Genomic DNA, 27,144 nt, shown 5'->3' with positions numbered 1-27,144 from the left:
CCAGGGCATGGGTGAGGGCAACAAACTTTGGAGCAAACAATCCTGCAACCAACATACTTTTTTGCAGGCCTGTGTGTCTGGCCCTCTTCTAGGCACCGGGAATACAAATGTGAGTAAGAATGCTACCATTTGTGCTGACCTCTTGCATGCTCATGTCTACAAAGATGATCCCTGGTGGGCGGGGTGGGGGGGGGTACCGGTGGGATCTGGGGACAGAGATCACTTGGGGGTAGTTAGGGACCCGTGGTGGGAGGGTGACAGTGTTGCCACTGCAAACCCTTTCTGCCTTGTGAGTTTTGTCTCAGAGGCACATGTTACCTGTATATGACCTCTGCAAAAAATAAATAACATAAGAGTGAGAAACATGAAGATGAGTAAATAGGAAAGTCAACAGCAGGATAAGGGCTCACAAGGACATGTTCAAAGAGCTGTGGGTTGTGGGTAATGGAGGAACCAGGACAGAAAGACTGAATTTACCAATTTGTCCTCCTGGCTTGGGACACAGGCCAGGCTTTAGCCATGCCGGTTATTTTCAAGAGGTTTTTTTTACAATGTCCTCACTAAAGAAAAAAAAAAAAAGTGTGTTTTCTAGTCTTTTTTTTTTTTCTTCCCCCAAACATGTTCCATGAAGAAACTACAAACCTGACAAGAATGCGGAGGCAGGTGAGGCCTGCCCAAGACAGAAGGGATTTTGTCCTTTTGCAGCTTTGGCCTCCTCCTCCCTGTTTTGTGGACAAAGGTAACTGCGTGGTAAGAACCATTCACCTGGCAAACACACATGGCTCCCCAGCCAGGCCTGCCCCAGGCACGGAGAAGTGTCTCTCAACAGGCTGGGTGTCTGGCTGGTCGTCGGCCAATGCTGCCTGCTCACTGAGTCTCACCGGGCTGAGGAGCTGGCCCAAGCCTGAGAACAAGGGTCAAAAAAGCAGGTTCTGGTGGTTTTCAGGGTAACAAATGGACATCGTCAATTTTCTAGTGTGGAGTACGTTTTTTCTGGATTGTATGCTGACAGTTTTCAATCCTGGTCTGACTTTCCCTCACATGCCCCTCGCTACCTGCCAGCTTCCTTTCTCACTATGATCACTACCCTTACGGAACGCTCTTATGGGCCAGGCTCAGGCTAAGTGCTTTACATGTATTTTATTTCATGCAGTCCTCACAAACACCCAGTGAGGAAGGGACTGTGGCCCTCTTGGCTTTATAGATAAAGAGACTCAGCCTCAGAGAGACAAACAGCTAATAAGTGGTGGTGACCAGACAGTGGTTACAAGCCTATAACCACTGCGCTATTAAGGCTTTTAAGCACTCTGCGGTACTGCCTCTCATAAAGTTAATTTTAATATTAGCCTAATCCAACCCTATTTAGGAAGGGAAGTGTGCTGCCAAAAAATCACTTATGATATCCTAAAGTTAAATATAAAAGTTTTTCTGTGATTTCTTGTTTGGGGCTATTTAGGCCAAGGCTTTCCTCCAAGGGCCTAGGTACCCAAGGGTTATGTGGGTGCATACCATTTCGGTAGACAGGAAATGAGCCCAGCTCAGCTGGCCCTGAATCAGGGCCTGAAAAAAGATCTCTTTATAAGTTCAGCATGGAAATGAAAGCCTTTAGACCAGGCCCCAGGGACTAAAAAATGCCAAGAGCGTCTTTCTAGTTTATTGCCCCTGGGTTGGGGTGGGGAGGGTACTGCCTGGGGATGAGCATTTTGTAGCTGATCGCTGAGGCTTTTGTGGGTGAGAAGCCAACTTCTAGGTCCCATTGGGTCATCACCTTGGAACTGTAGATGCGCATTTAGGATTCAGAACAAAGAAACTTTCTGACTCCCTTATTCTGTATTCTTGGTTTAGTCCCACAGTGGGTACTCCTGCAGGCAGGCAGTCCCTGGGACTCTTCTCCTTCTTAGCTTGCTGTCCTGGTGGTTAATTCTGTGTAGACTAGGCTGAGGGATAGCTACTGAAACATTGTTTCTAGATGTGTCTGTTAGGGTGTCTCTGGAAGAGATTAGCCTTTGAATCAGTTGTAGAAATAAAAAAGGCAAACCTCCCCAGTGTAGGCGGGCATTATCCAATCTGTTGAAGGTCCCCCACCCTCCTACCAAAAAGGACAAAAGGCAGAAAAAAACAGTCAAATTTGCTCTTTTTGATTTGTCCATCTTCTACTGGGCTCAGACACGGATGCTCCTGATTCTTGGGCTTTTAGACTTGGACCTAGACTTATACCATTGACCTGGCTCTCAGGTCTTAAGACTCTTAACTGAGTTACATCACCAGTTTGCAGATGGAAGGTCTTGGGACTTCTTGGCCTCCATAATCAATCACATGAAGGTGAAAAAGTGTTAGTCGCTCAGTCGTGTCCAACTCTTTGTGACCTCATGGTCTGTAGCCCGCCAGGCTTCTCTCTCTATGGAATTCTCCAGGCAAGAATACTGGAGTGGGAAGCCATTCCTTCCTCAAGGGGATCTTCCTGACCCAGGGATTGAATCCGGGTCTCCTGCATGGCAGGCAGATTCTTTACCATCTGAGTCACCAGGGATCACATGAGCCAATGTCTATTATAATATATACACACATTCTGTTTCTCTGGAGAACCCAGACTAATAGACTTACTCTCATGGATTTGCATTCATCTTCTAACATGCTGAGGCTGGACACCAAAAGACTTTTCTAGCAATAGTCACTGGAGACACTCTTTCCCTCATATCTCTTCCCTGGCTTCTTCCTGCTGAGGTAAGGACTCAACTGCCTCCCAGGCCGGCCCGAGGGTCCTGCTGCACCAACCCCAGGGCAGCAGCCCTGTCCTTGCTAGCACAGACACAGTGGGCCAATCTGTGAACTCGCCCACCAAGTCTGAGGACATCCACTCTTTCCCTCTTCCTGGAATGCCCTCCCCACTCTGCTCTCACCACTCCTGCCTCTTCACCTTCAATGACTCACGGTAAAACCTACCTCCTATGCACCTGCCATTGTGTCTTCCAAGTTTTTTCTGTATTCAATATGTAGCCCATTGCTTTCTTATTACTATTAACAATAACAAAATCTTCAGGGGATTTCCCTAGTGGTCCAGTGGTTAAGAATCCATACTTCTACTGCAGGAGACATGGATTTGATCCTTGGTCAAAGAACTAAGATTTCATATGCTACGTGGTGCAGTAAAAAAAACTAACCAGACAAAAACAAAAGAAAACACAAAAATCCTAAGGACTTTAGCTAACATTCACTGAGAGCTGTTGTTAGACTTTCTTTCATTTACACATTATCTCATTGAAATCCCACAGCCACACTATAAGACAGGTGCAATAACAATTACTCTCCCCATTTTCCAGGTGAGGAAACTAAGACTCAGGGAAATTAAATATCTTGTCCTAGGACATAGAGCTAAGAAGTGGTAGACCTGGATCTGAACCTAGGTCTCTCGGATCCCAGAGCCATTCTTTGAACGAATGTGAGTTTACCTGTTCTCTTCCATTAGATTCAGTTCGTTAAGGGAGTCTTTTGTTTCTTCCGGATTTTTCCTCCAAACACCCAGTCCTGAGCTCTGCTTGGAGTGGGCAGTTGCCCAATTGATCTCAGTTTGCAGGAGCTCTGCTCTCACCATCACACCCCGCTGGGCATCAGCCTCGACTTCTATTTACCTCTGAGAGGGAGATGCAAACAGCAAGGCAGCCAGGAGCTAGAAGCAGGAGGCAGCGGCAAGTGTGACCAATGACCAATGATCCCCCTGAAGTCAGGCAATGGCTCCGTGGCTTCCTGCTGCTCACCTCGTGGCCACATCACACTGCACATCTCTGGCAGTGCAGCTAATGAGGCAGGGAAAATAAATGACACCTGACACTGACATCCTGTTCGTGCTTGTGCTTGTTTGGACAGCTGGGCTATCTATGCAGGAAGATCACCTTTTAATATCACTACATTTCAACGGCAACCAGACTCTGCCAGACATCATCTGCCCCCTTGTGGACTGTGCTCCTCTGACACTTGGGGAGAAGAGGAGAGGAAAACAGACGCAGTCTCTAAAATTCCTGGAAAAATAGCATTGTCTGAAAATCATGCAGGGCCTGGGAACTGGTGATGTTCACTGACCAGGGACAACAGAAGCCCTTCTGAGCCTTCTGGGTTCTTCTACTCTGACTGGGGCTCCCGACAGCACCTGGCTGCTCGCACTTTGCAGTAAAACCCACTTAGCAGGTCTCTGCATCTTTCTGACCTCATACCCGTCTCCCCTTTTAGTCTGCAGCCAGCTCTCAGCAGTCTCCTTTCAAAAATAAGTCCCCTTCCTGCTCCTTTTCCCATCATTCCGTTCTTCCCGTCTCCACTGCCCCCGCCCTAGCTTGTCCTAATCCCCTGCCAGTTAGAGCAGCCTCCACACCTGTACCTCCTCCCCTCCCGCCCTGCAGCCCTCGCCTCACCCCACTTTGCATAGGAGGTTCGCGCTGCCAACAGGGTTCAAGTTCAAAATCCCCAACCTTCCTCTTAGCCGAAATTACTGACTGATGGCCTATTGTATACAAAGTGCTCTTTAGAAATCTGTTCCAACCTCAGGGCTGGAATCACAATGGCTACCAACAGTTTCTGAGGGTTGCCACAGGCACTTTATACACATTCTGTCCTTGAATCTTCAGGACAATTCTGCGAGGTATTATTATCAGAATGGAAAATGAGTCTCAGAGATGTTAGACAAGTCAGTGTCCCTCTAATCTCCATTTGTCTCTCCCGACTTGTGAGGTGTGGGAAGCTTTGGTCTCCACTTGATAAATTCATTCATCTCCCTCCCTTTCTCCCCTCCCTTCCACCCCTCCAACTTTCCTCCCTCCCTTCCTCCCTTCCCTCCACACTTATCAAGATTCTACTACACTATGTGCCAAGGACTGTGCTAGTCACTGGGGATACAATAGTGAGCAAAAAACTACACTCTGGCACTTGCAGTTTGCAACCATTCATTCCTTCCTGCCTTGCACCTTTACTCAGGCCATTCCTCTGTCTAGATGGTCTTCCTTGTATTTCTTTACCAAAATCCAATCCAATCCTCAAAGCTGATCTCGAGTCTGAGTCTCGTGCCTGCTGGGGAGCCTTGCCTGACCATCCACCCATAGTGATTGCTGGTGTCATTCAACACTTACCATCTGAACAAGTCACTTGACACATGCAAGACCTTCTTGTATCCTTAACTTCCACATTTATGCATGGATCTTGTAACCCTGACTTTGTTGCAGGGAAGAAGCCAATTCTGACTCCATGTTGAAACTGTTTCTTTGACTTGCTTTTCATTGCTAATCATACAGAATGGTTAGCCTCAGAGAATCCTGCCCCTCTGCCTAACTGTTAAACTAAAGTGCCTTTGTTCAGAACCCTGTGCACCTGGCAGGAAGGAAGAAATTAACACATCCCCTGCCTGAGGCTTGCCATTCTAGGGATGTTTGCAAAATTAATGGCCTTTTTACTTTGTTTCCTCCCCTACCCTCATCTCTGATCTATCAAAGAACCTGGCATACAGACCCCCAAAAAGATGGTTATTTTGAGGCACTACCCTGCCATCTTCTCAGTCTGCCGGCTCTCCTTGCCTCAACACCTCATCTCTTGGATTCATTGGCCTGTCGTGCAGCGGGTTGAGTGAGCTTGGACTCTGTAACAACTTGACTGTTCATCTCATAATGGGAAACATTTTCACTCCTCAAGAAGCATTTATCCGAGCACCTACTATGTATTTTTAGCCGTGCAGAAAGTGATAAACCTTTGTGGAGCATCTTTGAATTAACAAAAAGTTTTCATAATTAATCATTTGATTGTCACAAAATGCTACCACTTCCATTTTATTTTTTGACTTAGAAATGGTAATTTAGATTACTTAATAAATATATTCTCCTCATGAAAGTGGAAATACTATAGGTCTGGCTACCATACTTGTTGACCACCCCTATGCCTTCCCATTCCAGATTCTCTTAGAGATACAGATGAAGAAGACACTGAGGCTCAGAGAAGTGACCAAGGTCACACAGCGAGTGTGTGGCGATTTTCTGACTCTAAATCTCTTGTTTCCATTTTTCCACGCTGCATCCCATGAGGAAAAGGACCCTGTTTACATATCTGTGTCCCGGGTGCTGTGCACGGTGCTCTGCACTGAAGCTGGGACTCAGCAGATATTTCCATTGTCAGTGGGCTTTCCCACACACCGGTTTCCTCTGCACAAGGCACTCACTGCATCTGGAGGAGGGCTATACCAGTCCCACCCGGTTAGTGAAGGCTCAGGTGTCAAGTGAGCACACGCAGACATCCTGCTAGGCGCCCCTTCTGCCGCCTCCGTGCTCTGACATCGAGGACCCCGACACTCTCCTGGGGAGTCATTACAGTGGGACTTCATGGAGGTGAGTCAAGTGTTCTCTGGGCACTCGCTCTGTGGCTACCAGTGTGCCAGGGGCCGCGTGTGGTGGTGAGGAGGGCTGATATTTCAACCCTTCTGATAGTGTTGTGGAGCCAAGACTTCCCAGGACACCAGACACACTTAGCGAGCCAGCCGGCACATATCCGAGTTCTAAATTATGCAAGCGTGGATGATGCTTTGGGGGATCAGGGGAGGAAGAGTATGGCCATAGTGGTCAGAGCAGGATACTTGGAGGAAGTGGGCTGGCCCAAGCTGGGTGAAGAGCAGCCGGCGTGGAGGGCGCCGCAACACCCGCCCCCCCAGCCCCCCACCCCAGCCCCGACCCAGGCAGCAGTGCCCGGCAGAGCAGAGACGCAGCGCGCCCTCTGCAGGCAGCTGCGAGGAGGCTACTGAGCCCGGAGAGGCGAGTTCGCCATTGGTCGCGGCGGCGGCTGCGCGGCGGGTCTCCCAGCCTGTATCTGTCAGCCAGCCTTGCATTTCCAGCAGCTTTCAGTCGCCATCAGGTCCACGACAGCCTCGTTTTCCCCTCAGGGCGTGCCCAGCCCTCCTGTCTCTTAGTTGCCTGCAGTCGCCTCCGTGGCAGGAGGGGACATCTCCCTCTGCTACTGCCTCCACTTCCCATCCGCCGCAAAAACTATTGTCGCCAACACGCCGAGAGCGCCCACTACAATGTTTCCCTTGAAAAATCCGGCACCTAAACGGACGAGGCTGGCGGTCTCCAGAGAACCCCGTGGTCATTTCACATCTAAGCACAAATTCTGTGCCCAGCTCAGTTCCAGGAGCATCCCAAGTACTAACTGATAGTACTTAGCACAATAGTTCTGTTCTTGACCCTAGTTTACCGCTGAGCAAGCTAAGGCACTGAGAACTTAGTACCTTGTCCACTTCCTGGCCTCACACCTGGAAAGAAGAAGAACCATCCTCTAATCACTACACCAAGGCGTCTCCTGACGCTGCAGACATCAGGTCCTTCCCCACCCAGGCGGATGGTTCCCTTCATACCCCTCTCCTTCCTCGGGACTCCCTGGTCATTTTCCAGGAACCACATCATCTCCTGGCCCTGACTTACGTGGGGGGCTGAGCTCTGCTTTCAGGGTTTTTAGCTGCAGGTGCTATTTATAAACATACGTGGCTTGCCTCAGTTATCCTCATCTGGAAAATGGTAATCACAGCACCTGCATCAAAAAGCAGCTGAAAGGATTAAATAAGAGAACCCACATACCACTGGAAGAGTGTCTGACCCACGATAAAAAGCTCAAGAAGTGACAATGGGTGAGCAATAAGAGACAGAATCCCTGGGGGCTTCCCACCCACTTTCAAAACAGGGAGCAAACCCACTTGCCTTCAGAGTAGATCAGAGGGTCACCTTCACTCTAGGGTTCTCTTCGGCTTTCTGTGGCCGGGGCTGTCTTGGAAGCTGGGAACATCAGGCCCAGGCACAGGAGTATGTCTGGTCTAATCAGCCCTAATATATCACGTGGGTGTGCAGTCAGTACAGCTTTGATGGCAGCGTCCTCAGGTGCCCCAGTAACATGCCTATTCCTCTCCCCTTGGAGTGGCCTGAGTCATGTTGTGTGACAGTCAGTGTTCAGCACTGTCACCATCACAACCAGATATCCATCAAGTATTTACTTGATGGAGGGATCCGTGTTTGGGGTTCATGATCGAATAGGCAGCATATATTCCCAGGAAGCTAGGGGCACTTGCTATGGAGTCATATCTATTTTTCACATAGATTTGGGGAAGGGGGGTTTCCAAGGCCCTGGCTCTAGCATGGATCACATAGCAGCAATACAGGAACATGGTGATTCCCCAATCCCTGCTGTATCCAGAGCCTCCCTCTAAGCCCAGGAGCTGGGCAAACAATAGATGCCAGTCAAGAAGGCCCAATGCAACATATTACTGCAGAGTTGTTCCCAGGGTGTAAGAAGCTGGATCCAGTCAAAATTTACTCCTGCAGATCAATAACCAAGGAACAAAGTTCACACGTTCATTCATCTCTCCCTCTAATGGACATTTACCACACAAAGTTTTCTGCTCCATGTTAGGAATGTTAAGAGGAACAAGACACAGTCCCTAATGGGGCCAGACAAATACTTAGTCATTATACAATGACACAAACATTAGAGTTCACTCACTTAATTATTTCTTGAATACCTACTATGTGCCAGGCACTATTCCAGGCACTGGGGATACAACCATGAATTGAGCATAAATAGACTACTTTAGCAGTTCAGAGGAAAGGGCAGCAAGCACTGGCTAGTGGAGTCTGGGAAGACTTGTGGAAAAAGGGGTGATCTCAACTGGGTCTTGAAGGACTGTGCATTGGCAGAGAGGTAGGGAAAGGCAGTTTGTGGGTGGGGTGGGGGGCGGGGTGGCGAGTAACTGGACAAAACTGCTCTCCATTTCAGTAAACAAAGAATGTTGCCTGCCATCAAGCCATCAGCCACTGCAGTTGCCACCCTCCCACATTAACATAGTGTGCCCTGGGGGAGGAATTCAGAATGGAGAAAAAGAAGATACCAACCCTAGATGCATATCTGAGGAAAAATTTCAATGAGCCCAGATTCTTGCATCTTCTATACATACAAAAGTGCTACAATCATTAACTTGAGATGTCTGTTTTTTTGTAATTAGCAGTAATCTTCTGATGTTTGACTATATATTTTTTTCCAGCAAAAACTCCATTGTATCCTGGCTTCTCCTTTGCCTTTCTGGAATATTTCCTAGGAGCTATGTGAGAGGCCATCTCCTTGAGTATGGTCCTCAAAAAGGTCCCTGAATAAAACAAACCTCACACCTTTTAGGTCGTGGTTTTTCTGCAGTAATAGTACATCAAATCTTAGAAATATGAGCATGAACACCTGGTGAGGGAATGGCAAATGGTTTGGTTTGGGACTTTGGAGCATGCACGGATGTAGCAGAACAAAAGGCACAAGTTACTGTCTCTCCATAGATGGTTCGATCAGCTAAAATAGACCAGCGCCCTGGTGTCAGCATTTTTCTGAGACCTGCACCCCACCCTTGGCAAGAGGTGAGGGGGCGCCAAACACCACCTGGTTATGGGGTTGTGTTAGCTGGGTTGAGCCTTACCCAATGGTCCAATAACACAATAGCCCCTGCCACAGGCAAGTAACCTTAGTAGGGGGCTCAGCATTCCTTGCTAAGAGCCTTCTTTTAAAAGGAGGGTCTGTCCTGAACAAGTTAAAGAAATGTGAATAAATCAAATGTAGCTTTAGGTTAAAGTAATTATTCTTGAACAATAATTCTTAAATTGGCTGGAATAGTAAATAACTCATATTCTAAAAATGAACTCTGTAAACAGTGCTTTCTTTGGTTATTACAATTTCTATTTAATATTTGTCAAGTGGTTGTCTGTGGTTGAAACTAGTCAGTTTTCATATTTTAATATATCATGACTCAAAATAAATAGTTGGACAGGCTCACCTTAAAGTTCTCTTTGAAAGTCAAGGACAGCTCAGAGTGCGTTACCTCACCTCTTAAAGCCTCAGTTTCATCAACTGTAAAATGGAGCTTATAATAATACCTACTTCTCAGGACTATTGAGAGAATCAGGAGAGTTAATCCAGGCAAAGTGAATAGCACAACATTGGCACACAGGAGGTCAAAAATAATTAGTTATGATCGTGCTTCTGTAGTTTTAGAGAAATCATAGTATTTGGTTGTATTGACTATTTAATCAGCAGAAGCAGGCTTAACAATCCAATCTGTCTAGCTCTAAAAATTCTGAAGAGTCACAGCCCTTGGTAGAAGATTTAAGAAATGATGTTGCAGCTGATACTGGTAAAAAAACACACACACACAAACACATATGTGTGTGTATAACTTTACTGTACATCTGAAACTAACACAACATGGTAAATCAGCAATATTTCAACAAAAGTTTTTTTTAAATGGGGACTTTCTTGCTTATCCAGTGGTCAAGAATCCATCTGCCAATGCAGGGAACACAGGTTTGATCCATGGTCGGGGAAGATCCCACATGGTGTGGGGCAACAAAGCCTGTGTGCCCCAACTACTGAAACCAGTGCACCCTAGAACCTGTGCTCCACAACGAGAAAAGCCACCATAATGAGAAGCCTGAGCACTGCAACCAGAGAGTAGCCCCTGCATGCCGCAACTAGAGAAAGTCCATGCACAGCAACAGAGATCCAGCCAAAAACAAATAAATAAATGAAAATGATATTGTAACCCAAACAAGAAAAGTTGACCTCCAATTTTCCTGGTAGACAGACTGAGGCACTAATCCATGATGAGCTCTGATGTGACCTAAGAGAGACAGGGAAGCATGGAGCTGAAGTGGGATTACAATTTCAGTGGCCAAACTCCCAGCTGTCTATCCTAACTGGCAAGCAGCATGCTTTTACCCAGAAGTCCAAGCCCCCGGCCTCTGACCTTCACTTCTAGGGTCAGCCCACTACAAGGCTCAGATTTTATAATAGAGGGACTCTTGACTCCTGAACTGAATTGCAAAAGTGAAAGGAGATCTTTTGCTTCCAAAGGTCTCAGTGTTGCCTCTCCCCAGCAGCTTCTTTCCCTAGGGAGTCACACCATAGACTTGGGTAATCAGGCAAGGACCTCATGGATTCCTTGAAATACTGTAAGAACAAAGGGAACCCTGGTGATCACATAGCACTCCTGGGCCAGCAGGGCAGTGGGGGTCTGGGTGTGAAGCAGGATGAATTTTTTTTGGCCTCTGCTCCCTTGAATAACCAGAATTGTAAAATAAGTGCTCTAACTTAAGAGTTCAGGATTACCAACATAACCACATGTTCCTATTCAGTGCATTCCCAGTGTTTTTTTCTTTACAACCTTTTCTTTCTTTGTGTGTGTGTGGGAGAGAGAGAGAGATTCACTTTCTATGGGACATGTGGCATTTTCTCGACTGTTTTAGAAATCCATAGGTCAGGGATAAGTCCATTACATCAGTCTCCCATGGATGAAACAAAACTCATTTAAGGCATTCCAATAAAACAGTAACAGTCGTTGTTATTGTTTAGTTGCTAAGTCGTGTCCGACTGTTTGTGACCCATGGACTGTAGCCCACCAGGCTCCTCTGTCCATGGGATTTCTCAGGGAAGAGTACTGGAGTGAGTTGCCATTTCCTTCTCCAGGGGATCTACCCAGAGATCAAACCCATGTCTTCTGCATTGGCAGGCAGATTCTTTACCACTGAGCTACCAGGGAAGCCCAGTAACAGTTGTAATAACAGCAAAATTGTGTAAAGCAGGTGTCCACATTGTTCTAAGCACTTTACACATATTAACCCTGTTAATCTTCATGAGGTAGGTACTGTTGTTATCTGTGTATGACAGATGGGGAAACTGAGGCAGAAAGCAGTTAGGTAAAAATTGGATAGTTGTCAAATGAGAAAGTTTGGTCTTTGAAAATGAGACCTCAGCAGAAACGAACAACATGGTGAAGCAACAATGTGTGTTGTGTGTGTGTTAGCTGCTTAGTTGTGTCTGACTCTTTGCTACCCCATGGAGTGTAGCTCTCCAGCCTCCTCTGTCCACGGAATTCTCTAGGCAAGAATGCTGGAGTGGGTTGCCATTTCCTTCTCCAGGGGATCTTTCCCATCCAGGGATCGAACCTCGGTCTCCTGCATTGCAGGCAGATTCTTTATCATCTGAGTCACCGAGGAAGCCCTCAAAGCAACTATACTTGAGTTAAAAAAAGAAAAGAAAAAAAGAAAATGAGACCTCCAGTCCAAAAGAGTCTTATGAGCAAGTCCTGGGCGAGAAGATGGGGAGCAGTAAGGAGACCAGGTGAGAAGGAAGTCCCAGACCTGGGTGATGCCTCTGCCTTCATGTACAGGGTTGCCTCCAAATTCCTTCATCTATTCCAGCTCCACCAGCAGGCATAGATGCAGGTTTTGTGGAGATATCAGTTTATATAATTATATTATTTGGGTGCCCCTTTTTAAAAAACATAAACATATCTTTTGAACATTTTACAAAACCCAATGACCAAATGAATATATTGCTGTGGCACCTCCGAGGGCTGGGAAGGGGTCCATGCAATGGGTGGCTTCAAGGCTGAAGCATCATTAGGTTCTTGGCAAGTCTCTCTCCATTAGGAGAGAGTACATTTGCTCCTCGCCCAGCAGGGCATTGGAAGCTCATTTAGACAAGCATTTCCCTTTGCACTCCCAAACACGAAACCCTAGGAAGCTGATCTGTCAATAGCGGTCAAGCAAAGACTTTGCCCTTGTTATGTCTTTATGGCCACAATCATCTCCGTTGTGGGAGTGAAAACATTAGAGATGGTAAAACGTGTCTTGTGATTAGATCCCAGAAGTTCCCTTAAATCTCAATAGTGCTAAATTTCCTCCCCTCATTACAAAAGTCACCCAAGGAAATGAAATCCCAGGATGGGGACCTCTCTTCAATTGACAGTCATGGATTAATACTTTTAGCCTGTAACTCAGTTGTGTCTCTGAAGAGGGTATAGCGAAAATACTGCCCAATCTGTCACTTGAACGCTGTTTATATTTGTTGCCGGGATACCAAAGGCTCTTTTAAGCCTTTGGCTAAGAAGAGCACCATGCATCTGAACTTGTTCACCTGCACTTAAACCAAATAAATGGCTGAAATGATGGGAAAGTGCCTCCAAAAATTTTGAGTGGAACACAAGGTACTTTTTTTGTGTCCAGAAATTGTAGCATCCAGTATTTGTTGTTCAAATAAATCTCCACTTGCATACCAAAGTGCATATTACAGATAATAAGATGAAGCTTTGAAAAGATGGATATTAACTATTTTGAGGTAAATCAGACCTCCTTTGACCCAAACTCCAAGCTGTAATTTTGTTGCTCAGCTTCTTGGTCTCGAAATTAATGTAAATCTTTACATTTGTAATTTTACTTGCCAACACCAACCCACCCACACAGTCTGCAAATGACTGTTCTGAGTCAGAGACTATTCACTTGCCACTGTGTTAGATATTTTAAAATGTTCTCGGGGAGGATTAAATCACCTAATCCCAGTCCTTTCACAGATTCTGCTTTATGTAAAAATGATGGAGCCAGAGAACATCTCAACTGGAAGGAACTTTAAAGGAGAAATTAAGGTTCTGATGTGAAAAGTGACTTGCCCCCAGGTCACTCAGCAACCAAAGCTAAAACTGCAAAGGAAAATATTGGCTTCCTTTTAAGGTTTTAATAAAGGATCACATTTAGAAATCCTTGCTCAGAATCCAGAAACTAACCCTTCCCCAACCTCCTGCCTCCAACAGCATCTGTTAAGTCCTGGTCCCCAGAGTCTGACACCGGTCTAAAAGAATCATGCCATTTTGAATCCAAGCCGTCAGAATAGGATTCAGATGAAAAACAAATCAACCACTCTCACAACAATATGCATTACAAATTTTTTGTCTGAATAGACAAGAAACTGTTCCTAATGGTTACTTTTGAAGACAGGGGTTAGGGATGGGACAGAGGAAATGCTTACTTTTCATTTTATATCTTTACTGTTAAACTTTGAGGACCATGTAGATATTAACTGTGTTAAAAACCCATAAAACAAATTAGAAATACTATGCTTACAAACCTCCTAGGAAAAAGGAAACGTACTGCAGGAACACGGACCCTTGAAAATCTAGTATCCGGCACGGCAGTACTTTAAAATTTTTTTGTACCTTAGTATTCGTAATAGCAGAGGAGGCTGAAAGGGCTCCCCCTGGGGTCTGAGGGCAGTGCCAGAACTCTTTCTACAGCTTTAAAACGCATTCAAATTGTGCAATAGACTCGCTAACATATCCACATCTCTTTTAATACACAAATAATGGCTTAAATGACTTACCGTCCACAACAACTGCCCCTGTGGGAAGACACCCCTGGTTTCTTTATCCGGCGGTCGGAGCACCCGGAGCACTGCCTCCAGTGACTGAGCCGAGTGGCCCCGGGAATGGAGAGCGAGGCTGTGTGCAAGCTGACCTGTATACTGTCTCTCTCACCTGGAATCGGGCTTCACGGATTCTGTTAGGCTTTGAATAGTAACAAAACAATGGCATAAATTAGGGGGTTGCTAAGATTGTGTACTATCAATGTTCACATGAGCATAATGGACATAATGAATTCTATAGCACTATCCTGCACAGCTTGGAGAGATTAAAACCACTTTGTCTTTAAATTAAATTTCAAAAATCATTGAACAACAAGAATAGAAAGAGCGAGGGGGGAAAAAAAAACCACACCTCATCTATGTCAGCCACCCAATTGTAGGAAGCACCACTTCTTTCTTTCTGATCATTAACGCTTGGTCCTAGGTTTATTTTAATAGCTGCCAGCTCAGTGAGTCCACATCTATTGTAATAACCATAAAGGGGGCTTGGGTTCTCTTGTATTATGGTTTTCAGCCCTAAGTGAAGAGCCTCTTATCCCCTTTCAGGATCAAATTCTCTGAAAAAAGACCCAATCTGAAGTTTATTTTATATAAATCCTACACAACATAGTATATCTAGGCTGTTGCAGAGAAAAGAGAAATGGGTTTGAGTTCATTCTTAAGTTGTTCTCTGCTTGGACAGATCTTCATTCCACAAAATGGATGTCTAATTATGAAAAAGTCACATCAGAGAGCTTACTAGATGCCGGGCACTACATTGATTGCTTTACATGCTTTATGTTATTTAACTCTCACTCCCAAGACCCCAAGGAACATAGCACTGTTATATCCCCATTTTACAGATGAGGAAACTGAGACCCAGGATAAGTGACTTGCCCAAGGCCATACAGTTAAGTAAGCAGCAGAGCTAGCTTACTTCAAATCCAGGTACTTCTGATTTTGGAGCCCCTGAAATCTTCAGTCTCTTAATAATTATCATAGTTACCACTTACAATGTTATGTATGTTCTATGGTAGATGTGGTGGTAGTGTTAATCACTCAGTCGTGTACAATTCTTTGTGACCCCATGGACTGTAGCCCGCCAGGCTCTGCTGTCCGTGGAATTCTCCAGGCAAGAATACTGGAGTGGGTTGCCATTTCCTTCTCCAGGGGATCTTCCTGACCCAGGGAGCAAAACAGAATCTCCTTCTTTAATCCTTGAAACAACTCTCAAAGGCAGGCATTATTAATATCATTTTATAGATGAGGAAACCTGGAGCTTGAAATTAACTTCCCCAATAGCACAGTTGTGGCATAATCCAGGCTTGATACCAGTAGTTTTGTGGGTTTTTTTTTTTTTTTTTAGCAACTTTAGTAAGATACCTTTTATTGTAGGTATCACTGAAGGTCAGGGATAAATCCATTATATATAAACATTGTGTATATTTAAGGTATATAACTTGATACGTGTACATTGTGTTGACTCAGGTGCTTGGCCAAGTGGCACATAACAAAAAACTCTAGGATCCTGTGGGAATAACGCCTGCCACGCAGACCCTATCTACGAGTGGCAGATAAACACGCTAGTGTGTCGCATTCCTCAGGAATTTTCACCTGTGCAAGTGGTTCTACTTTGACTGTTGTGGTTTGCCAGCCATGGTGCTTCCTACAAACCTCGTGTTCCAGGTAAAATCTCTGGATTTCTGAGGCTATAAGAGCTGCAGAAATTGCAAACATTCTCATGTGTATCGCAAGGAAGGACTTTTCCAAAAGAAACACATCCTCCATTAACTGGGCTGATTAAAATGCCAGCCAAAATGTAGACGCGGTTTCCTTTTTGGAAAGTGAGATTTGAGTTCGTGGCAGATCTCTCCATAATCTTTAACAGCACTGCCGTCTCAGCACTGCCTAACTATGCCAGTTCTAATCCTCTACTCTGAACAGGATTAAATTGACTTGCGACAGGTGAAGATGGAGGGGGGACGGCAACTGGACAAAAATTGGTAACTGTTACCACCTTATAGGCTTCCCTGATGGCTGACAGTAAAGAACCCACCTGCAATACAGGCCTGAGTTTGATCCCTGGGTCAGGAAGATCCCCTGAAGGGAATGGCTATCCACTCCAGTATTCTTGCCTGGAGAATTCCATGGACAGAGGAGCCTGGTGGGCCACAGTCCATGGGGTCAGAGTTGGACATGACTGAGGGACTAACACTAGCACCACCTTATAACACTTTTGTTTAAATGAAACTCATGGAATGAATTTCATCATGAAATGAGATGAAATTCAAGTGTAAAATTCAGCTAGTATTTCTTCATTAATAAGCACAAGATAGGAAAGGTGGGTCCGGAGTGCTTTTTAGAGAAAGCTCATCAGCTATGACTGTCCACAGGCAACGGACCAACAGTTTTTGGTTGCTCTGGGTCTGGAATGTCGATGGGTCACACAGCCAAGCTATTCTTTGCTAAGTGGATGGCTTAAGATTGGTTTTAGAAGAAAGCTGTCACCTCAGGATATACTGCAGCATTTATTAAACAGGCAGCATTTACTCAAATGTAGTCCTTACTAAATTATCAAATGTACTTTTAAATGAAAACAAACCACAAACAAACTATTCCAGGTATTTTTTATTTCTTCAAATTTATTTGCCAGGAGTGACTGAAATAAAAAATTAATTGGGTCCCATCGTCGTCATGGAAATGGCTTTAAGAGAAAACTGGTCAGGTGAATATTATTGCTTCCTATTTTCAACCAGTAAATAGTTGCCATTGATAAATAGACAGCTAACAGTCTGTCAGGAATGCTCAAGATATGTTATATAATACAACATGCCTAGTCACAGGAGAAAAACTAGGAAATAACTTAGGTGAACTTCTTGATTTCATCATACAGGACAAGCACAAAAGCCCCACCCATGCCTCTGAGAACATTGGACCACGCGCCTTTGAAAAAGGCTTTGGCTCCTTCGTCACGAGCAATCTTCCTCCAGCAGTCAAGCGTGCCTGTGTACATGATATCAGCTGCAAAGGACAAAGACAAAGGGTTGGTGACCCGAGGCTGATGAAAAGTCCTTATGTTTAACTAGACTAACCCAGCGCCCCACCTCTAAGAGTTACCGTCAGTTTTAAAAAATCCAACATTTACACATTAGTGTGGCCAATACTGCAATCTTAATATGGTGACTAAAGGACAACAGGGAGGTGCAGACAACCTGCTGGCCTTAACCTGACACCAGGCAAGCCCTCCTGGGCACAGGCACCCAAAAGCCCCGCTGAAAGGAGACTGTGCAGTGGATGCAGACCAATCAATCCCAGCTGGGATCTCAACAGACTGCCATTTTCAAAGGCAGGCATGGCTGGTCTGTGCCCATGTGCCCAGCCCACATCTGTATCTTCTGCTCCAGTGGAACTTACTTCCTTTGCGCCCTGACTGCATCATCATGCGGCGACGCACAGTGTCAAATGGATAGGAAGTCAACCCAGCAACTGCTGTGACTGACTGTGCAATCATCCAGCTGATGAAGATATGTGTGTTCTTGGGATCTGGAAGCATTCCTGAGAATAGGAGAGAGACACTTTTACCAGTAAGCAAAGTCTTCCTGTCTTGTTTTCCGTGTCTCCACCCGACCCCCAACATCTCCTCCGCACACCAAGGGCTGTATGGGGTGACCCTGGCTGCCTTCAGACAACCCTTTAAACCATCTCATATGGACAGTTCTGAAGCCCACGGGCAAACTTACCCTTGGCAGTGTCATAGATACCGAAGTAGGCAGCTCGGTAGATGATAATACCCTGCACAGACACGTTAAAGCCTTGGTACAGGCCTCTAATCCCGTCAGATTTGTAGATCTTAACCAGGCAGTCACCGAGGCCTCTGAATTCCCTTTCAGCTCCAGCTTTGCCCACGTCGGCTGCTAGACGGGTACGGGCAAAGTCGAGAGGGTACACGAAACACAGGGACGTGGCCCCGGCGGCACCACCTGATGCCAGATTCCCTGCAAAGTAGCGCCAAAACTGGGTCCTCTTGTCCACACCACCCAGGAAGATCTGCTTGTATTTATCTTTGAAGGCAAAGTTGAGAGCCTGGGTGGGGAAGTATCTGATCACATTGGCCAGGTTACCACGCCAGAAGGACAGGACTCCCTGCTCTTTGGGGATACGAACCACGCAGTCTATGATGCCCTTGTACTGCTTATCTGCAGTGATTTGCTTGCTGGCATGCTGCACCTGACGGAGAAGAAGGAGGCCAACAGAAAGAGTGATAATCACGAGAAAGGAAGAGAATATAGCATCTCAACGGACACCCTTTAAGGTTAGTTGGCTCCCGCCTGCCCCAAGTCTAGTCTTCTGTGTCCCACAGGTGGGTCCCTCCTAACCTTCTGACGCTGTCACAGACAGAAGCATTAAACCTCCACCCCTTTGGGTGAGGAGGTGCCACCCTCAAGCGGAGCCGTGACCTTTAGACCTGGGAGAAAGGTCACTATCTCAGACCCTGGTTCAGAGGCATTAGGGCGAGTCCCACGTCAGGCGCGGTCACCCTGGTGACCGTGGCCTTCGCCTCAGGTCCCCGGGAGCAGCTTCCCTTCCGCTCGGGTCCCCCTCTCCTGGAGGTGACCCGAGGGCCACCACCCGCCAGCCTGTGCGGGCGCGCCCTCTAGAGCCGGAGTAGCAGAGCGCGCCGCCAGGCCGCGGGGACGCGCCGGCGGCTGCGCGGGGGCGGACGCACAAGGGACACGCGCTTCCCGGCGCCGGCTTCCGGCCCGGCCGGTCTGAGCGCGGCTGCCGGCTGCGAGGCCGCTCCACCGGCCGCATGGCCTCCCCCAGGCTGTTATCTCCTTGCCACGACCCTGAGGTCCTCGGTACGGGCAGGTGTCCCTCTTTTCAGCGCCTTCGCCCTTGACCCCAAGGCCCGGGAGCCACTGACTCCCGGGCTGCCCCATCCGAGTTCGCTGCCTCTGGGATGCCCAGGCCCTGGTCTTCCTCCGCCCACCCTCCGCCCCCGACCCTTTCCGAGATCCTGAACTTCAGATCAGTAAAACACCTCTCTGAAGTCTGCCTTTTGGTCCTACCCCGCGGCCACCCCTGCTCCCACGCTGCCACTTCCCTGGGCAGATCCCGAGGGCTGGTTCCCCCCAGGCCCCGGACCACCGCTTCCCGCGCGGCCCCTCCCCCCACTTCCTGGTCACGCTCTCGGATCCCGAGACGTACCTGCAGCAGCAGCTTCACCCGCTCGATGGGCGCGACCGCGGTCTTGGAGATGGCCGCGGCCACTCCACCTGCCAGGAAGTCCTTGGCGAAGGACACGGCGGCATCTGTCATCTTGGAAGGAAAGAGTAAGCGAACGACTGAAAGATAGGCGAGGAACCGGCTTGGACTCCGGGGCTCTGGGGCGGAGCGAAGCAAATGGCTGATTTATATAGGGGGAGCCGGCGCCCGGGCGGCCGGCGTCGGGGGCGGGCGCAGAGCCCCGGCGCGCGGGGCGGCGGGGCCGCTGAGTGGCTGAGAGCGCGGAGGGAGGAGCCGTGGAGCCGGGCAGGGACCGCCCTCCGCGCCGCCCAGGCTTGCCAGCAGCACCTGACCCGGCCCGAGGAGGCGGCGGCGCCAGAGTACCTGACTCCGACGGGGGACCCCGGGGGGAGGCCCCGGGGTGCGGAGGGGGAGAGGTCACAGTGTGTCTGGACCAGAGTGAGGCGCGGTATTTAAGGGGACCCCAAAGAACCAATGAACAACACCCCCCCCCCCCCGCTACCCAAATTTGGTTGTCAAGAGAAATCATATTGAATGCAATATTTAAAAAATTCATATAGATAAACTGAGGCGCGCTGGTCGGTCGCCTGTTTTTGTAAATCAAGTTTACTTGGAGCCCCAAGGCTGGGGTGAGGGTGAGGCAAGTGAGGCAGGGCCCCGCCAGTGCAAGAAGAGAGCCTGTCTTTATTCAGAAATTTGAAACGTTCATCAAGGATTTTTGCATTCCTTTGGATTTTTTAAATGGTGCATTAAAAAGAATCACTCACTGATTCCTGAGTTGTTTGGTGTCGGCTAACATTTGGCGCCCGGTCAAGTGCCTCACTCTCCTCACCCTACGTCTGGCCCTGGCCTGGAACTTCACCGGTGAAGCGGGAAATTGGAGGAGCAGCAGAGCTGGGACACTGTCCGCGTGCCCCAGACCCGTGTTTGCAAATGCAGTTTAACGAAGATCTCGGGGGAATTGGCAGAGGAGCGTCCAAAAGGACTGGGCTAGAGGGTTGGGAAATTATTTGAGCCAGAAGCCAAAGCATAGAGGGTATATCATTAAGGTTAAGAGGTTGTGTGAACTAGATTGGTATTTGGGTTTCTGGGCCCAGGTAAAGCGCTCTTGCGTTGAGTGGATTGCTAATCTCCAGAAAAGTTTAGAGGAATCAACAGAACTAGATTACACCCATTGTTGTCAAGAGACAAGGGCTTGTTGAGTCCCTTAATCTCTGCACTGGGAAAACATTTGCCACACATGTCCTTAAAAACCTACTTGTTAGCTTGAATGCCCTTCCTCAGACTCAGAACGGAAGCTGAAGGTGTCCTCACCAATCCTATGTCTAAGTAATCACAGCCATGTTTACAAAAATAACTGTTGAAAACACCCACTGTAGCTGAGCCCTAGGTACCCAGCACACTGAAAACATAGATGGCATACCACTCAATTTCTTGCCCTCTCCCGCCTTCTCCAGATCTGCCTGTTAAAGGACCCAACTCTGAGATTCCTCTGGGCATGTCAGGATCTTCCTCTAAGTATACTTTGCAATTCATTAGTCTTTCCATGAACTTGAGCAATCCAAAGTGATGAGCACACACAGTACGTGTTCGGAGAAGAGAAATTTTCACTCCAGCTTTGTTGATCCTGAGGGCTATCTTTGACCAGTGTTCTGGAGAGGCCACTTGGTTCTCGCTAGTTGATTATAATAGAAATGCAGCTGGATACAGAAATGACCTTGCTGTGCAGTTTCAATGGTAGAGTGTGTTCTCTGAAAGTGATAGCCAATCCTCTACCTCTACTGGTGAGAGAATGAACAGTGAAAACAAAACATCGACGACAGCATTTTGTTTAGAGGGAGGTGGTTTTAGAATGCATTTCACTATACAATTCAAAACCTTTCTAGTCTGAACTCTTGACATTCTGATGAATAAATTTTTATTCAAATATTAATTACTCTGACCCAGCTCACTATCACTTATGTACCCTTTTCTTTTTTAACCTTTCCTTGGTCACATCTGCTACTTCCATTGAGCATGATGTGCCTGCCATATTCTACTGCAAAGCTCTTTTACTGTTTCAAGGATCTCCACATTTACTGTTCTGTTACATTTCACTCTCCACAAAAAGATGATCAAATAATTACGTAAAATTTGCCTCTTCTCAGTCTTTGGGTGCTTAAGTGTAATTTTACTGAAGGTGAAATACATTTAAGAGTGACTCCATGCCATGAATCCACTGTGAGCTGGAGCTCTCCTGGTTGCCTATGACCAGGTATACTTCAAGGAGTTGGATGTTCTCAAAAGTGTCAAGGTCATGAAAAAAAAAGAAAGACTAAGGAACTGTCACAGATTAAAGGAGACTAAGGAGAAAGACAGGTTAATACAATGTGTGATCCTGGATTGGATCCTGGACCAGAAAAAGGAAATGGTTGTACTATTGGTGAGATTTGGATATATAATCTGTAGATTAGTTAATAATATTCTACCAATAGTATTTTTAGTTACAACGGTTATGTAAGATGTTACCATTTGAAGAAGCTGAGTGCAGGATACATGGAAATTCTTTATACTGGTTTTTTTTTTGTGGGCAACATTTTTATTTCTGAAAGTTAAAAAAATTAAAAAGTCAAAAGAAAAAAAAAGAGGAAAAAGAAAAGAAACCAGGAGCAAGAGTCCAGGCAAACAGGGACTAATGTCAATGATAATGATGATGATGTTGACAATGATATAGACTAGTCAATTCATTCAAAAGAAATGCCTTCATTGAGACGTAGTGGGAGCTCTTAGTAACTACTATATTTCTGGAAGTTGTGTAGAATACACATAAAATTAAGGAAGAGAAAACAGAGCTAAGGCAGTGCCTACTGTCTCAGAAAAAACAAGGAAGAAGGTCAGAAATGATACTTAATGCCTCAGTTATCTATGTACTCACACACCCACTGTATGAGTAATAAAGTGAATGTAAAATGTCAATCAAGCAAGAAAAGACAATTTTATAGGTATTGTTCAAACTTGGTAGAATGGGACTTCTGACTGGCATCAGTAAAAAGAAGGGTAAACCTGGTTCAGAGAGATAACCATATAGGAGAGCAGAGTAGTAATATATCAAGAAAGTATAGCCAGTAATTCATTGGTAGGAGGGTGAAAAGCATTCCATGAAAATGAAAGGGAGAAATGAAAGTGATTGTCATTGTGGAAGCATACAAGAGACTGCCCATATAGATAAAAGCTATGAATAGTACTTCATGAAGTCGTCATCTTGGGGAGAAATGTTGATCAGAGACAAAAACCATCTGAGTATCTGCTACAAGTTTCATTATTCTGATAGCAACACACTGATAAATACTTGACTCTCTTGCTGATAATTATAGTTCTCAGAAAACTGAAGAAGCAATGAGGTAAATTGCTAAACTAGGCTTAATCCTGATAATAAGTAAGGAAGATCTCATTGTAAAGTGAAAGTGACAAGAATCTTAGGGAAACAGACCAAGACTGACTGGTCTGGATCTGTTAAACAAAGGAATGCTGGGCATAGTCAGATAGGTTAACTAACCTGTGTGAGTGTGAGAGTGTGTGTGTGTGTGTGTTTTAAAAGTCAAAAGGATCAAAGAAAAGATAAATATGATCTCTTGGTCAAACTCCAAATAGAAAGATAGCTCAGGAGGATGAAAGATTCCAAAGATAAAATTCAGATCCATACAATTTGCAAAAATTCCAATGAGAAATTAAGAAAGGAGAGATATCTAGTAAATTAAGCTGTCCTTCCAGATTCTTCTCTGATGAGCTCAAATTTTTAAAGTACATATATAGGTGGCAGAATGAAGGCTAGACTTCCAAGGACAAAGACCAAAGAGTATCACAAATCTCTAGGAACTGAGTCAGAAGGGCTAAAGTCCAGAATAAACTGAGGCTTATAAAATGGGAAGGACCACAGTAAAGGTTTCTAATGTTCTGTTTAGTGCAGGACATTTAAGGATAAGGAGCTAGAGCATGTGTGAAAAAGACCTGAGGGTCTTAGTTGACTGTAAGTTGGCAATGCCAAAAAATGCTAATGAGTCTTGAGATGGGTCAAGATGTTGGTCATGAACAGATCAGGGGACTTTCAGTCCCATTTGGGCCTCTGCTGTTGGCCCATAGAGCTTTGTGCTCACTTCTGGATGCCATTTTAAGAGGACGTTAACAAATTGGGACATGTTTAAAAAAGACAGTCAGGAAAGTGAAGTGTGTTCAAGTCATGTCATATGAGAAACGGCTGAATGAGTAAGAGAAATTTAACTGGGAAAGAGCTTCAGGTGAAGGAGGGCCATCATGATTCTCTTCCTAACTGAAGGACTGTCAGATGGAAGAGAATTAGACATCCTGTGTAGAATCAATAGCTGGTAGAAGTGTCATGAAGGTAGGCTTCAACTGAACAAGAAACAACTTTCTAAAACATGAGCTACTTGGGAATTCCCTGGCAGTCCAGTGGTTAGGACTTGGAAGTCTGACTGCCAAGGCCCCAGTTTCAATCCCTGGTTGGGGAACTAATATCCTGCAAGCTTGAGGCCAAAAACAAACAAACAACAAAAAACCAAACCACCAAACCAGTGTGATCGTGGAGGAGAAAACAGTTCTCCTCATTTGCTGGCCAGTCTTCCTGTCTTTAATCTCTCATTTCTATTTCAGCTTCTTGAACACTTTTGTTCACATCCAGTTTTCATCACATCACCTATGTTGCTCAAGAAACCAGTGACTCTCTTTTGCTTAGTGGATCAATCCTGAACTCTGCAGCTTAGCATTTGAAGCCCCTCCACCTCACCCAAGGGCTTTGTTTTTGGCCCCTTTGAACAGACTTAGAAAGTGTTTGATATGTTCCAGCCCTGGATAACTGCTTCAGATAAAACAAAATATCAATCTTATTGAGGTATAATTATATACAATGAAACTTACATTTTTAAAACTTTTAACACACATAAACACCTATGAAATTATCACTGCAGCTAAGATGGTGAACCTATCCATCACCACAGTTTTTCTAGAGCCCCATTGTAATCCCTCCCCAAGCAACCACTAATCTTTCTATCACTATAGATCAGTTTGCATTTCCTAGAATTTCATATGAATGGAATCATATAGTATGATACCATTCTTTTGGGGATGGGGGCATCTGGCTTCTCTCACTTAATATATATATGTGTGTGTATATATATATATATATATATATATATATACCCTGAGATTCACCCATGTGTTTCGTGTGTGTGTCAATAGTCAGTTCCTTTATATTGCTAAGTAGCTCCATTGTATGGCTATATAACATTTTGTTTAGCCATTCATCAGTTGATAAACATTTGGGTCATTTCCACTTTTTGCCTATTATGAATGATACTGCTATAAACATTCCTGTACAAGTTTTTGTATGGACATATGTTTTCATTTCTCTGGGGTAGATACCTAGGAGTGGAATTGCTAGGTCATATGGTTAACCCATGTTAAACCAGTTGAGGAATTTCCAGACTGTTTTCAAAATGATTGTACCAATAGCAGAGTACAAGAGTTCCAGCTCCTCCACATCTCGAGGCCTTTCCTTAGCTAATATCTCCTCAATGTCATTTCTTGTTGCTTCCCTCTCCCCCAGGGCTTCCCAGGTGGTGCTAGTGGTAAATAACTTGCCTGCCAATGCAGGAGACTTAAGAGTCGTGGGTTCGGTCCCTGGGTCAGGAAGATCTCCTGGAGGAGGGCATGGCAACCCACTCCAGTATTCTTGCCTGGAGAATCCTATGGATAGAAGAACCTGGTGGGCTATAGTCCATGGGGTCGCAAAAAGTGGGACACGACTGGAGTGACTTAGCACACACACCTCCTCCCCCAGGAGTTTCTTCCCATCTACTCCCTTGGTTGTCTCATTCAGTCTCTTGGCTTCACATGCCATCTATCTGCTGACCACACCCAAATTTCTACTTCCAGCCACCACTCCCGCCTGAGCTCCAGACTTGTCCTGTTTGGCCAGGACAGCCAGGTATGCTTTGTATCCTGACATAATTATCAATAATGTTCTGGTATATTAGTTTTCTATTGCTGCTGTAACAAATTATTGCAAAGTCAGTGGCTTAAGCAACACAAATTTATTATCTTAACAGTTATAGAGGTCAGAAGTCTCACACAGGTCTTACCTGGCTTAAATCAAGGTGTCTGGCAAGATTGCAATGCTTTCTGAAGGCTCTAGGGGAAAGTCCATTTCCTGGCTCATTCAAGTTATTGGCTGAATTCAATTCCTTGTGGTTGTAGGACTGAAATCTCCATTTCCTGGCTCTTGGACATCTTTGTATTCAAAGTCAGCCAAGTCCTTCTTGTGCCCCATTTCTTCTGCCTCATTTTGCAACCTGGAGTCTCTCTTCCACCTTCCTCTTTCATTTTATCTGGGCCTACCCGGATGCTAAGTGCTAAGTCGCTTCAGTCATTTTTGACTTTTTGCGACCCCATGGACTGTAGCCCACCAGGCTCCTCTGTCCATGGGATTTTCCAGGCAAGAATACTGGAGTGGGTTGCCATTTCCTTCTCCAGGGGATCATGTGGGTTTTTTTTTTTTTTTTTAACCACTAGCGCCACCTGGGAAGCCTGATAAACTATGATAATTTTTTCCATCTGAATATCCTTATCCTTAATCATGTAAGTCCCTTTTACTGTGTAAGGTAAATATTTACAGGTTCTTAGGTATTAGGGTATGGACACCCTTGATGGGGGGTTCATTATTCTGTCTACCACAATTGTTTTGGACAATTACATGAAAAGTCTATGGTCCAGCCAACTGCCTACTTGACTTCCCTACTCGGATGTCTCATGGGCATTTCAAATTTAACATGTCCAAAACAGAACTTTTAATTCCTTCTCCACCAAAACTTGGGCCCCCACCAGTCTTCCCCACCTTAGCAAATGGCAACATTATCTACCTTTTTAATAAGTCAAAAGTGAAAAACCTAGGTGCCATCCTTGAATTCTTTCTTTTATTCCCTACATTCAGTTGCTCAGCACATCCTGCTGATCCCAAACTGCAAAATCTGTCTTGAACCTATTCACTCCTCTCATCCTTATTGCCACCTTTCTAGTCCAAGCCATCACTTAAGTTTTTTTATTTTTTGTTTTTGGCTGTGTCACTTGCAGGATCTTAGTTCCTGGACCAGGGATTGAACCTGGGCCCATGGCAGTGAAAGCACCAAGTCTTAACGACTGGACTTCCAGGGAATTCCCCAAAAGTCATCATTTCTTACTTGGACTTTGTAGTAGCCTCTTAACTGGTTTTCCTGCTCACAGCCTTGCTTCCTTCCTAGCTATTATCCACATAGCAACCAGAGGGATATTTCAAAAATGAAAATTAATTATATAGCATCATCTCTGCATAAAAGCCTTCAATGACTCCCTGCTGCACTTAGAATTAAACTCACTTTACTCATTTATTTTAGAATTAAACATTTTACTATGGCCCAAGTGGCCACATATGACCTGGCCCTCTGTCCAACCACATCTCATCCGTTCTCACTCACCACACTGGCTGTGCTCACTTCTTTGTCATTCATCCAGCCTTTCCCACTACCAGTACCACTGTTGCACCTTCCGTTCTCCCTGCCAAGAATGCTCTTCTCTCTAGTTCCTTATGTGGTTGATTCATTTTTATTTTTCAGGTCTCATTTCAAATATCACCTCTCATAGTGGCTTTCTCTG

The 27,144-nt window shown here is 45.6% G+C and overlaps 1 protein-coding gene and 1 long non-coding RNA gene across 3 annotated transcripts in view; both read right to left on the bottom strand.

Annotated features, from left to right (window-relative positions):
* Positions 1-15,370, bottom strand: part of LOC133052018 (uncharacterized) — a 39,563-nt gene extending 24,193 nt beyond the window's left edge. For both annotated transcript variants that reach the window (XR_009691988.1, XR_009691989.1), the window contains exons 1-2: positions 15,231-15,370; positions 14,197-14,380 (exon numbers count right to left, since the gene is read on the bottom strand). This is a non-coding gene — a long non-coding RNA (uncharacterized LOC133052018). The remainder of the gene's footprint in view (positions 1-14,196; positions 14,381-15,230) is intronic.
* Positions 15,371-16,827: 1,457 nt separating this feature from the next.
* SLC25A5 (solute carrier family 25 member 5) lies at positions 16,828-19,623 on the bottom strand. The gene is made up of 4 exons (XM_061136289.1): positions 19,426-19,623; positions 17,958-18,444; positions 17,632-17,772; positions 16,828-17,238 (listed from the first exon to the last, which is right to left on the bottom strand). Exons 1-4 carry the CDS (start codon positions 19,534-19,536, stop codon positions 17,081-17,083), a joined length of 897 nt encoding a protein of 298 aa, XP_060992272.1. The 5' UTR covers positions 19,537-19,623; the 3' UTR covers positions 16,828-17,080.
* Between the last annotated feature and the right edge of the window lie 7,521 nt (positions 19,624-27,144).

This window comes from Dama dama, chromosome X (assembly GCF_033118175.1).
Source record: "Dama dama isolate Ldn47 chromosome X, ASM3311817v1, whole genome shotgun sequence".
Lineage (NCBI taxonomy): Eukaryota > Metazoa > Chordata > Mammalia > Artiodactyla > Cervidae > Dama > Dama dama.
Note: the sequence above shows the minus strand (reverse complement) of the source record. Positions and strands in the feature narration are given on the sequence as shown.